Source organism: Nicotiana sylvestris, chromosome 3 (assembly GCF_000393655.2).
Source record: "Nicotiana sylvestris chromosome 3, ASM39365v2, whole genome shotgun sequence".
Lineage (NCBI taxonomy): Eukaryota > Viridiplantae > Streptophyta > Magnoliopsida > Solanales > Solanaceae > Nicotiana > Nicotiana sylvestris.
The window spans coordinates 9,092,796-9,106,587 of record NC_091059.1 but is presented as its reverse complement, the minus strand read 5'-3'; the positions used below and the strand labels follow the sequence as shown (position 1 = coordinate 9,106,587).

The 13,792-nt window shown below is 35.3% G+C and overlaps 2 protein-coding genes across 2 annotated transcripts; one reads left to right on the top strand and one right to left on the bottom strand.

Moving 5' to 3' along the window:
* The first annotated feature begins 691 nt into the window (after window positions 1-691).
* Window positions 692-7,288, top strand: LOC104224859 (putative methylesterase 14, chloroplastic). The gene is made up of 5 exons (XM_009776576.2): window positions 692-1,422; window positions 3,758-3,997; window positions 4,082-4,225; window positions 5,449-5,583; window positions 6,664-7,288. The coding sequence occupies exons 1-5, from the start codon at window positions 1,165-1,167 to the stop codon at window positions 6,934-6,936; spliced, it is 1,050 nt and encodes a 349-aa protein (XP_009774878.1). The 5' UTR covers window positions 692-1,164; the 3' UTR covers window positions 6,937-7,288.
* A 692-nt stretch (window positions 7,289-7,980) lies between these two features.
* On the bottom strand, window positions 7,981-9,087 carry LOC104224927 (NAC domain-containing protein 40-like). Its single transcript, XM_009776656.1, has one exon. The coding sequence runs from the start codon at window positions 9,085-9,087 to the stop codon at window positions 7,981-7,983; it is 1,107 nt and encodes a 368-aa protein (XP_009774958.1).
* Between the last annotated feature and the right edge of the window lie 4,705 nt (window positions 9,088-13,792).

Genomic DNA, 13,792 nt, shown 5'->3' with positions numbered 1-13,792 from the left:
TTTGGTCATAAATTTTATCAAAATAAATTTGGATTATATTTGACAAATACATGTTTGACCATAGATTTTACCTATATTTTAATAAAATTTCAAATCTCAAAACCAGCTCGATAGTTGATTTTGGGCCAAAATATTCAGAAACATTAATAATACACATATTTTTTTAAAATAAAGTTGAGAAATAAATTTTGAAAACTAATGTTCAAATATATTTTCATCTTCAAATTAAATTTCACCCAAATCAAATTTTTAAAAATAAATTTGGGAATCTAAAACGCTAGCTAAAATTAACTTTTCTCCATTAGAGACAAAAATGACAACTGCCCAAATAAGAAAAAAAGACCCCCTAAAGTCTAACGAATATACAGATTCCAACTTTCAGTCAAACATTTCAGCAAAAAAGTCATACTATAGGGGAAACTAATAGAGGGAGAGTGAGAATTTTCAATTTTAAACATTATAATTATAATTATAAAGAAAAAGAAAAAGAAAGAAAGAAGAGAAAACAGCATTAAATTGCTTGGATATGCAGTTGAAGTTAAAAAGGTTCCAGAATTTCCTTTCACAATCAAATCCATGATCAATTAAAAATCCACCACCACCACCTACTCCTCTAAAACGCCGTCGTTCTTCCAGTTTTCCAGCACTCTGCTACTCCCATTTTATAGTCCAATTCCAGTGAATTTTTGTCAAAATAATTTCTCAATTTTGCAGTCAGAATTCACGTATCTGAGGATAAAACAGTATCTGGGTTTTGCACAAAGCTTCCTTTTGCTATGAAAATTCACATATTCTTGAACTTCAAAGCAAAATAGTATCTGGGTTCTGCTCAAAATTCAGTTGTCAGATCACTTTCACATATTTTTTTAAAGCAAAACAGTATCTGGGTTTTGCATAAAATTCCATTTTGCTATCAAAATTCACATATTCTTGAACTTTAAAGCAAAATAGTATCTGGGTTGTGCTCAAAATTCAGTTGTCAAACCAATTTCACATATTTTTTAGCGAAACAGTAATCTGGGTTTTGCACAAAATTCCATTTTGCAGTTGAGTAAAGCAAACTAGTATCTGGGTTGTGCACAAAATTCAACTTTGAGACCAATTTCACGAATTTTAAGTAAAACATTTTCTGGGTTTTGAGGAAAAATTGAATTTTGAAAAGATATGGGAAATCGATTTATTTGCATGGCGAAAAAGGAAAATGAAAGGAATGGAGTAGGGTCAAGGAGTAAAAGAATGGAGAGATCAAAGAGGAGATCATTAGTAGAAGAAGAGTTATTGCATAGACAAGCTTTGGCAATGGCGATTCAGCAGCATCAATTGTCTCAAAGATTTGAGGGGTCAATGTCTAGACGTATTGGATCCACTAGTTCTCGCCGTCGCACTGATTCTTCTGATCCCGCACCCAATTCTACGCAGCAGGTATATCATTTCTCAAGCTTTTTTTCTTTTATACAGTTGCTTTTGCTTTTATGTTCTTTTTTAGTACCGGCTTTAGAGCTCGACTATAACAACAACAAATCCAATATAATTTCATAAGTGGAGTGAGGTAGTATAGTGTGTATGCGACCTTTTCTCTACTTAATAAAGGTAGAGAGACTGTTTCATATATCACTTCAGACCCCGACTAATCTGCTGAAAGTCCCTCAATGGTACGTGGGACTCCGACCCGAGATATCTGTTTAAGTCATAGTCTTTGGTGGACTTGTTTTGGTTATTTTATGTTTGTTTAGTTTCGAATCAGTTGTTGAGATCTATGGATGTATTGTAAGACTGGGTCTGAGAGGGATCTGGGTGGAAACTTTTTTTATTTTATTTATTGGGTCTATTTTAGTTCTGCTATGATGAGTTCGATGGGGTAGAGGTGGAAAAGTTTGCTTTTATATGCTTTTTCTTTTTTCTTTTTGTATTTATTGGAATTGTGCTTTGAGCTGAAGGTTTATCGGAAATAACCTCTTTTACCTTTATAAGATATGAGTAAGGTCACAACCCTATTTGTGGGATTACAATGTATTATCTGTTGCTGTTGTTATTTAGTGGAATTGATGGTACAAATGATGTTTCTCTTTTTAGCTTCTTGATAATGTTGGTCTATTTTTTATTATTATTATTTTTTATTATTTTTTATTTTTACCCCTCCCAATTTATAATGTTGGTCTATTTCATTTTTTGGTGTGATGGGTTTGATGGGCTAGAGGTGTGGAACACTGAGTTTTTCTCTTTTTATTTTGTGGAATTGGTGGTAGAAATGATTGATTCTCTTTTTCATAGTGTGGGGAAGTGTAAACTAAAAAAGGCAAAGAAGAGAAAGGTACTTTTTGTTGCAAAAGTTAAAAACTTTATCCCCTTTCACCTTTTTCCCTTTTTTGAAATCTTCTTTAGAAAGGTGGAGTTGAAAAGAAAGAACAAAACAAATTCTGAAAACCCACGTTTTTCTTTGTTTTTTTTTTCTTGTTTTTTGGTAAGAGTCATGTCTCTAAGATTCTTAATTAAGTATTTGCTGAGAAGTTTTATTTTGTGTCCCGTACAACTGACACTAGTTGTATGAGACTCCTTTTTGTCTCACAAATTTGTGGATCTCAATCTTATACTTCTAGGTCCACAAAACGGTGAGACAAAAAGGTTGTCTCATATAACTAGTGTTAGGTGAATATTCCCGGGGCCTGAAAAATGTTTGAACAGTTTCTTTTTACTTTTCTTTTCTTTTTCTTTTTATTACATATTATATTATATTATATTATATTATTTTACGAAACCGCCTCTCTGCTCTCCGGGGTAGGACCAAGGTCCGTGTACACTCTACTTCCTCAAACCTGGGTTGTTATTGTTATACAGTAGTTTTTCTTTGTGTATGTTTGATATGAGGAACCAAAAGCAAAAGCAATGTCCCTTTATTCTTGCTTTGTCACAAGAAATAGTAGCACCATCAGTATACCCGGTGCAGATTATGTGAGTAGCAGCGATTCACCTTTATATATAATTGCACCTTGCTTTGTCATTAATCTACTGCAATGGTTAAACAGTAACAAAATTACTTCAGATTTCAGTGCAGAGCTTATATATTATATGCCATTCAGGATATCTAGGTTGGACTGTTCCAGAGTAGCTCACTCATCGATTTCTAGTTTATACCTTGATATAGTTGCTATCCTATCCTGTACAAGGTTCCTCTTTTATTTGTTAATTCTTAGATTATTGTTCCGCGTTCTCTATTTTCGCTGACCTAAATTATGTGATGTAATAAAAACAACTTACAGGAAGAATATAAATTAGCTCTAGTCGAGACAACTTTTTATGGGCTTTTACACAGCAGTTGTTGTGAAAAGATAAAAAGAAAATACTGAATATGTATATCTTTTAGACACAAAAACAACTTGTACATACTTTTGATACTGCTTGGTGTTCAGCAATCAAAACTTGACTTGATAAAAAATAGAATACTCAATTTGTTTATTTAAAGTAGAAATAGTTTTGCTGTAGCTGAAGGCTAATTGGTTGTGGAAAATGGGAAATCTTGGCACTGCATAATGTGTTTATTGTGCTTAACCAGAGGTAATGAAAAAACAGTACACGTTTAGAATTTCATGTAAATTGATGAGGAAGTGGCGGGACTACACTTTCATCAGATTGATGATACAAGAACCTTCAACATCTTTTAGAAAAACTCCAGACAATGTTCCCGTGTCACTCCTTTTTATTTATTTGTAAAATATCATGTGTCGCTATTAGTTGCCTTACAAATATTTATGCTGTAAAGTTACCAGAATTTTTGGAGAGCATCAAGACAAAGAAGTTCGTTTTGGTACACGGAGAAGGATTTGGAGCTTGGTGTTGGTACAAAAATATTGCTCTATTGGAGGAAACTGGATTGCTGCCCACGGCCATAGATCTCACTGGATCTGGGATCGAGCTAACAGATACAAAAAATGTTACAACACTGGCGGAATACTCCAAACCATTGATTGATTATCTGGAGAACTTGCCGGAGGATGAAAAGGTATGAGCAGAATTCTTTTTGATTTTTTACTATGAAAGATTAACTTTGTATGTTTACCTAAAAATGATTTGTGTCCTCCTTTAGGTAATTTTGGTAGGTCACAGTGTTGGAGGTGCTTGTGTTTCCTATGCTTTGGAGCTTTACCCACAGAAAATTGCCAAAGCAGTATTTATATGTGCTACAATGATATCTGATGGACAGAGGCCTTTTGATGTGTTTTCCGAAGAGGTACATATCCCGTACGACCAAAAACGTAAAAAATACTAGAAAAACGATTGTTGGCAACTTGTTCCTGATTTGCTAACCTGTTGAACGATTTTGTTTTATTGCAAATCATAGCTTTTTTAAAAGATTTTTTTTTAGATGTAGTCGTCTAGAAGTACTTTGAGCAGAATAAAAATTGCTCCAGTTGTGTATGTGGAAAAAGATACAGATACCACACCATGAGATTGGTCCCGAGTTTGCAGTCATGGTTCCTGAAAGCACCATTTCATTTTGGTTGAGATTTCATAGAGTTGGTATACTAGATCTTTTTTTTTTGTGTGTGCGTAAAGGAGGGGGGGGGGGAGGGATTAAGAGTTCACTGATCCCCTTTTAAAACATTTTAGTTTTTCTTAAATATGTTACACATTAGCACCGGCTCCAGAACACTTCATTTTAAGCAAATTCTTTGTATGAGTAGTCAGCTCCATACAACATTGGGACTTTTTATTTGTTGTTGAAGTAGAGCTAATAATATCAGAGAGCCAATGTAATAAAAAATTGATTCTTTTCTTTTTGGCGACAAGTTGCTGTGGTGCTTCTTCTCTACCTTGAGCCTTACCAAGTTTTCTTGGCTGAAAGCCTGTTCAAGCTTTTACAAAAGTTATTTCCCTTTCCTAAAATTTTGTCCTTGTTTTAATGAGACAGACATTGATTGTACTTTTGATAGATCATCTTATCTTGATGACGTATAAACACACAAATATATAGAGGCCTCTACAAGAGAATAAACCCCGGAACATGGGAAGAAAAAGCAAAACAACTGAAAATGGTAACATGAGTGGTGTAAGCTTTTGATCAGAATTCTCAGCATTTAAACTGTTCACGTCACAATCCAGCCTCATACTGACCTGTTCATGTTCTTCAGCGATCTATTATAATGTGTTGAAAGTTGGAATTTAAATCTTTTGCAAAGTGGAATAGGAACGAATGAGTTTGAACACTGAATGAAAATCTCAGTTCATCCATGTCTTAATATGCATCATGCAAAATTGATGAGGTCAAAGAGGACAGTATATGTATCATTAAACCACTGGTTGGTTCGTAAGCCTCGTTCATTACAACCGATCAATTGAATATCTCAAAAGAGGAATCATTCACTCCCCAGAATAATTCTAAAATGCTATTACTATTATAGTGTCAATTATCGTTATATATCTATCCTCCATCATGATGTGTTTACTTTGCAGCTTGGGTCTGCAGAGCTTTTCATGCAGGAGTCTAAGTTTTTAATTTATGGAAACGGTAAAGAGAAGCCTCCTACTGGCTTCATGTTTAAGAAGGAGCAGATGCATGGACTATATTTCAATCAATCTCCTGCAAAGGTACTTCCATTATACAATCAGCAAACCATGCTAGTTTATCATTCCCAGTGCGCTGCAAATGCACTTGCTTTCTAATGTGTTAAGCTATGCTATTAGTACTAAAAAGAACTGCAGATGCATCAACTCACTCCCCCCCCCCCCAACACACACACAACAAACACCTTTCCCTTTCTTTGCGAGGGACTGGGAGAGAGGGTGGTAGTAGGGCAGAATATTTTTGGTGATGGCATAAGCATTTCTGGGGTCATGGACATTAACGCAATTCCATGTCAAAAGAATAGAAGAAAAATAATAGTAAAGTAATAGAAGCACTTCCAACATTCAGTGTGGGTGAAGCACTCCTTCCGTCCCAAAATGTTTGCCCCAGATTCGGACTTTCAAAGATCAACTCGGCATTCAGCTTTAGGACTAAGTATAAAAAAATTGTAGGATGAAAAATAAAAGTAATAAACTAACACAGAAATGTAATTGGCTTAGAATTTTCTAAAGTTGCATCATCTATTTAAAGATGCCCTTGGCCGAATTTTAATTTGGCTTTTGAGTAGTCAAAATGGAGAAAATATTTTTGATCAAGGGGGTACATAATTTTTATTTCATGCTTATTTAACAAAAAATTATATTAGAGTGTGTTCTCGTTGTTCTGAATTGTATGACAATGTTGTTTATGCTTGTTGACATAAGCAGTTCCAATAGGAAGTAGTGTTTCCATAAAAGTATGCACAACTACTTCCAAAGCAACTTATCTGAGAGTATGAGTGAGATTTTATTTTTGCGCTGGTTTCAAGCACAATATCATAGAAGTGATACTAAAAGCACCTAGCTGACTATATAGTAAAGCATAAAAAAGAGAGGGAGGAAATAGCTTTGTCTCTACTGAAGGATATGCTTAGATAACTGAACTTTTCAATTTTGGTCCCTTGTGATAAAACTATAGAGAAGCGGGACAGTCTCTTGTCTGATTGCTGACTTAATCTTCCCACAGTCAAATAACACTACTTTGGAAACTAAATTATTATGAAGAAAGGTGTGGAAAGTATTTGATGTTTCTCCAGATGTTTATGATGCTGTCATTTTCTGTAGGATGTTGCTCTGGCGATGGTATCGATGAGACCAATTCCTCTTGGTCCAATAATGGAGAAGCTATCGTTGACACCTGAAAAATATGGAACAAGTCGTAGATTTTATATCCAGACATTGGATGATCGTGCTCTTTCACCAGATGTCCAAGAAAAGCTTGTGAGGGAAAACCCTCCTGAAGGTGTCTTCAAGATCAAAGGCAGTGACCATTGTCCCTTCTTTTCGAAGCCACAGTCGCTGCATAAAATTTTGGTTGAGATTGCTCAGATTCCATAGGATTGTACATAAGAAAAGAAACCAGAGGAGCTTGGTGGATAGAGTTACCTAGTACCTGTTGCTGATGGGAGGTGGCAGGTATCCGTGGAATTAGTCGAGGTGCGCTCAAGCTGGTCCGGGCACCACGGTTATCAAAAAAGAAAAAAAAAAAGAAAAAGAAACCAGAGGAGAGCTTTTACTTCTTAGGGAAAATAGCTTTTGTTGGTTCTTTTAGAGGCTGTAGAATCTGTTCCATGAGGCTGTTGGTTGTATAGAAGAAATTTAGTTAGGTTGTCATGTTCCATATCCAGTTTCATACTCAATTAGTTTCATTTATTTTTTTTAAAGAATGAAATACATTTGGTTATAGCTATCCAACTTGTAATTTTCTTCTATTATTAGTTGCTCTATTAACACAGGTGACAATGGCAATTGACACTAATCATTCTCTTGTCATAATTAACAGATGATTGACTAACATTGTAATCATTGGTTCTGCTCTTTATGTTAAGGATCATACTGACTTTTGGCTTGCAGTTCTAAACTCTCCTGCTATTATGTGATCTCTGAGTTTCTCTGAGTTGGCCTTTATTAAAAAACTAAAACGAATACAATCTTATACATTACTAAATGCTCAATCCTTCATCTACTAGAACACAAAATAAGTACACTGGAAAACGATAAAGAAACAACAACTCGAGAATACAAGTGCTGCATGCAGATATTAATAATAGGAAAATTTTCCACTCTGAACTAAAAATAATTTCCCAAATGATTGTTCAACACTGTTCATTGGTATTGCCATTTTCTCTAACGCTTAGCCCTCATACCTTGGTGTAATGCTTCTGCATTAATAAGTACATAAATTTGATGAAAAACCAACTTAAAGGAAGGAAAGGACTTAAAAAGTTTATACAACTTTCTGAAAAAAATTTATACAGCTTTCTGAAGAATGTCTACAAATACAGCTTAACATTAATAATAGTGGTCTTTGGCTCCAACAAAAAATAGCTGGTCATCCTTTGCAGCACAACCTTGTCGTCGTGTACATGTTGTTGTTGATCCTCAGCATCCATCTGGACAACACTCAGATACATCTTCTAACATCCGATTTAACTCATTCGAGTCCATTATATCCCATGGATCCAAGCCAAGCACATCTTCGGGCACTGACTGATCAAAGCTCATCAAATTCATTTGAGACATATTAGCCACTTTTGAATGTTCAATATGCGCTGAATTGATGCTCATATCTGGCATCGAAGGATCATATCTGGCTGTGGCTTCAACAGAATGTTGCCCATAAGTATAAGTCGCCTCTGTAGGTTCCGCTGCTGCTGGTAATGGCTCAACAATATCCACTGCTACATCAACCTCGGGTACACCATCTAATATCTGATTTAATTCCGGTCCATCCCATTGATACAAGTAATCAGGAAATTCAGCTGGTTCGGCCACTACTTGTAATGGTTCAAAAACACTATTATTCATCACCATTGATTCTTGAAAAGCCAACGTTTCAGAGTGTTCCAGATTATAATAACCCTTGCAATTATTAGTAGCCAACAGGTCATCAACAGAACTCGTTACCTCATCAGTTCCTTCGGAAACATTATTCAACGTCGTGATTGTGGAAGTTTCGGATGAACTGTTAACGTGCTTCAGCTTCTTGATGGCGCAGAGAACATAATCTCTACGGTCTTGGTCGAACTTGTGAAGAATAACCTTAGAAAGCTCGTACTCCTTCATCAGCCAATGTCCGTCTTTCTGATCTTCAGGGTAAAACTTTTTATTCTTGTAAGACAAACTCGTCTTGGATCCAATATTAACCACTGAAGATGAGTTCCCCATATTTTTGTAGTGAACTGGTTTGCCCTTGTTGTCCTGTTTCCAAGTTCCCTTGTTTCCGACAGAACGATGATACCTCGCGTTGCTTTTCTTCTTCAACTTTGTGATAAAGTAGCGATAACTACTGTTGTCCTCATCATCACCACAGGGTACTCCGCTGTCGTAAATCTCCCAAGGTTCTTGTTTGCCATAGACATCAACGTTAGTGGTAATAAATCCAGAATCATGCATCTCTTGTCCAGCGACGAATCTCAACAAGAACGTAAGTCCTTCTGAATCTGTGGGGCGAAAACGAAATCCCTCCTCGAACTTTAAGTGTTCCATGGAATAATCTCAACAAGTGAAACAACACAATAACTTGCGGAGAGGCAGTAAGGAAGGAAGGATTAATGAGGTTTTATAGGTTTCCTTAGGAGATTAAGTGGGCAACAAGTTTCGTTGGTTAATTATATGGAAACTTCCTTTATATTTTTACAAATATATATATAGAAACATTCTTAAACAAAGAACATATATATGGAAAATTTGTGAGTGTTCACGTGAATTTTGATGCCAGGGTGCTCAGTTTCCATTTAAGAAATTAACTAATTACTTGGCACAAAGTTAATTTAATTTCTTCCAACCAAAGCAACACATATAGAAAGTTTTGATGTGAAAATCCTTTTTTAATATTGAAAAAATAAAAGAAACCCTTTTTTCCCACCAAATATACATGGAAACTAAAAAAAATTGAGTGTTATTTACTTATTTTTATTTTTTAATTAACTTAAATTATAAATATCATAAAATTATATTTATCCCCCTCTCTTTGTACGGTCTTCTCTATTGTAATATTTGATTAGTTTTCTCATTTTGTATTTTACTACAAAATTAATTAATGATGTAATTTTCTTACTATATTATAATTTTAAATTCATCAAAAGTATAAGAGATAAAATTTTTATTTTTTATAAAAAAATTATCAATATTTTGAGTAATTCCTATTGTGTTATATATATATATATATATGGACCATGGTTCATTAATGGTTACTTGCTATCCATTAAACAATAGGAACCAAATTTTATAGTCGGAAAAGCAAAACAAGTGCATACGACTATTTGGGTACACCTTCCGCAATTACCTACTGAGTTTTACGATGGCATAATCCTACGAAAAATTAGTAACTCTATTGTGAAACTTCTTAAAATTAATGTATGTACCAGTGCCACACTAAGGGGTCGATACGCGAGACTTTGTGTAGAATTGCGGCATCATGTAAGTATATCAACACTCAAAAATTATTTTATAAAGCTAAAAAACATGACCCATTTAATGTTTCCTCTTCTCAAGACCTAAGAATAATTGATACCTCTAATGTTTCATCGTCTCAAGACCTAATAACTATTTACTCCTCTGACAACCTCTCGCCGACGGGCATATTCCTAACAAATTCACCTCCTTAATGGTTGAAGACATTAATGCCCTTGATTCTAGGATGCAAATGGAAAGTTTTTTCATTGCTTACCTTGTTTTGCTTATGTGCATCTTGTATCCACGTATATTCCTTTATCAACTTAGAAGAAATGTACGAAGATGAGTTCGGATATGCATTAAAATTGGATCTCGTTGATGTCACTTTGTAGATGAAGGTAAGTTGTATTTCCTATCTTTTTTGCTTGCAAAGTAAAACTAGTAAATCCGTAGCTTCCATGTGACCAGGAGGTCATGGGTTCGAGCCGTGAAAACAAAATGTTGCAGAAATGCAGGGTAAGGTTGCGTACAATAGACCCTTGTGCTCCAGCCCTTTCTCGAATCCCGCGCTGGTGCACCGGACTGCCCTTTTTCTACTTGCAAAGTAAAATTTAAGGGTCAAGTTAATTTCTCATACCTACATTTATTCTCAATATATAGCTCCTATATGCCAGAAGAAATTCTTGTACATATCACTTCGGCGTTCCTTCTTAAAGACTTGCAACTTTCTTTGCTTAACAAATAATTCTTCCTCCCCTCATCTGGAAATCTATTGTCCCCTTGAAATATGGTAGGTTTGAGGTGTTTAATGTCTCCTCGCATGATATGGATTTCAAATATTCATGATCCGAATGTGAATAAGTCAAATGACTTATCCCTCGATCTATTAGTGAACCATCTCTCAAGGGATTGTAAAAGATGTTAGACTAGATATGTAATAAATTTAGAAATATAAATAGTTTTAATCATTTCGTTGAGATTATTTAATAGTTAGTCATCTTGTATTCATTTTACATAGGCCATTTCTGTAAACATTTAGGCTATAATGTAATAAGGCAGTTAGAGTAGTAGTTAGTGGAGGTTAGAGCTGGTGACAGTTGTGCACGTGTATAAATACATTGTACAAATATTTTGGAAAGTAAGTAAGTTTCATTTTTGCTTCAGTCTGCTTCTCGAAGCTTTCCAGAGTGGGATTACTCTCCCCTTTCCTCCATTGGAGCTCAATTTGAGCTCAATTACACTGTCAATCCCCAGAATTTTGTCATGGTATCAGAGCATAGGCTCCGATCCTCGATATTTGCTTCAATCAATCATCTCTTTTTTTCTTCACAAATTACCGATTTAGTTCAATTAGGGTAGGGATCGTAGGAGGAAAAATCACTTCCACTAATTTTGATCTCTATTCGATTGCGATTAGATTTCCACATTTCGATTCATGGCAGGAGACAAAGAAACTTTGGATTCGACTAGCCCTCTATACATGCATCCGTCATAGAACGCTTGAACGATGTTGGTACCGGTGGCTTTCAATGGCACGGGTTATATCCCGAAGGAGAGGAGTAATTAAGGCATTTTCAGCGAAGAACAAGGTCAGATTTATCACCGGAAAGGTTAAGAAACCAGATGCGAGTCATACTATGGGAACGCTGTGATAATATGATTACTTTGTTGATTCTCAACTCACTGTCGAAGGATTTGGCTGATAGTCTGCAATATGTTAGGGATGCGAAGTAATTGTGGCAGGAATTGGAAGATATATATGACCAAACTAACGGTGCTAAGCTATATCAACTTTAGAAGGAAATCAATTACTTAACCTAGGGAACTCTCGATATCACTGGCTACTATACCAAAATGAAGAAACTTTGGGAAGAACTTAATACCCTAAATGCAGAGGCTCAATGCAATTGCACCTGCACCTCTGGATCCAAGGCAAACACGCACAAGGCAGAATATGATAGAAGATTAATTCAGTTCTTAATGGGGCTGAATGAGGTATACATTGTGGTAAGAGGTAGTATTTTAATGATAAACCCGCTACCTTGCACTGCACAAGCATTTTCTATACTCATTCAAGAGGAAAAACAAAGATAAGTTAAGCCACACAATCAATTTGTGATGGAATATGCATCTCCTAATGCAAGTGCTGGAAATAACAATTTCAAGACCAATTATAGTACAGTGGATATAATACCGGGAACAATGCAAATAGGGGAGGATATCATCAAACAAATCTCGTCTATTTTGTGAGTATTGCAAGAATCGAAGACATACTAAAGACAAGTACTTCAAACTCTATGGGTACCCTCAGAATTCAAAGTATCCTAGTTACGACAACAATAATAAAAGGTATAGAGTTGCATCAAATGTATTTAGGGCACCAAATGGAGGGCCTAGTGTTCCAGAAATCGAAGGAGGTCCTCATGAACAGGGAAGGATTATGCAGCACCTATTTCAAGAACATTATGGACATCTTCTCAGAATTCTGGAAAAGCTTAAAATAGGAAACACAAAGGAGAAGCCAGGTGTTACATCTCATATTTTCGTACGTTAAAAGTTTCGTCTTCAGTTAATTGACGTAGACTCGGGGATGAGATCATCTTGACGTTAACGTATTTATACTATTTATAACAAGAGATAAAGAAGTGTCATGAAGGATAAATGGTACACGAATTAAAGAAAACAAGTTTCGTTAAAAGTGGCCAATTTGGGATAAAATACGGGTCGAGCGATAATACCCGTTAATTATGGACTAGTACCACGCAAGGTACCATATGACCATGGTAGTATAATGTATAAAGTATATACGAAGTATATTAAAAGTAAGTAGAATTTTAAGTAATTTGTGGTAATTTTTAAATATGCGGGTAATTGGTTAATTACCGGGTAACGGGACAATACCCGATTAATTAATGAGTAGATAAAAATTTATAAAACCTATCCTCCAAAAATGTGACAGTTGGCCACAATGACTCCTTAGTTATTCAATATGTGGCAACCAAGGATCAAAGCAAAAGACATCTCATACTTGTATTTATATATCATCCAAAAATAGAGTCATACTTACTACAATTAAAAGACTAAAAAATGGCTTTCAAACAATATGTCTAACGCTGCCACTACCAAGAAATGACCAAAAAATTCCTAAAGCAAGGACCTTTCATTCTTGGATCAAACATTTTAATGCCAAGAACAAGAGCATAATTGTTCAAACATTTCAATGCCAAGAACAGGAGCATAATCGTTCAAACATTTTAACGCCAAGAACTAAAGCTCAATCGTTCAAACACTTCAACGAGCAGAAGCTTAATTCCATCCAAATTTTGCTGTTCTAAAAGAATACGGTGCAATCTTTGCCAAGAATATTATACGGAGTTTTTCCTACTCCAGGTATGTTAAGGCCATCCCTTCTTTGTTTTGGCACGGTCCAAATTATACAGAAGAAACGAGAAAAAGTACAGTTTTCATAAATTACTATATTCATAGAAATACTAGGGGTGTCTATATTCTTGATCCCCTATGAGGATTATTATTATCTTCTGTTCATGGGTCTCAAAATAGTACGCAGTTGAAAAAGTTTATCCAGAAGAAAAATTGAGATTATTACATATTTTTCATGCATTTCACCCATTTATACATGTGCATTGGCCCATGACCAGATGACATTATATTCGCGTATATATGTAAATATGTGTATATGGGATATGGGAAAAGGCTACGACGTTATATACGCATCACCACCTGATCAGCTAGTATATGTTGATGATGTTGCCCATAGTGGCCGAGACGATATGAT

Coding starts and splice junctions, on each gene's coding strand:
- LOC104224859 (XM_009776576.2), top strand. CDS start 1,165: ATGGGAAATCGATTTATTTGCATGGCGAAAAAGGAAAATGAAAGGAAT. Junction 3,998..4,081: donor ACTTGCCGGAGGATGAAAAG/GTATGAGCAGAA, acceptor GTCCTCCTTTAG/GTAATTTTGGTAGGTCACAG. Junction 4,226..5,448: donor TTGATGTGTTTTCCGAAGAG/GTACATATCCCG, acceptor TTTACTTTGCAG/CTTGGGTCTGCAGAGCTTTT.
- LOC104224927 (XM_009776656.1), bottom strand. CDS start 9,087: ATGGAACACTTAAAGTTCGAGGAGGGATTTCGTTTTCGCCCCACAGAT.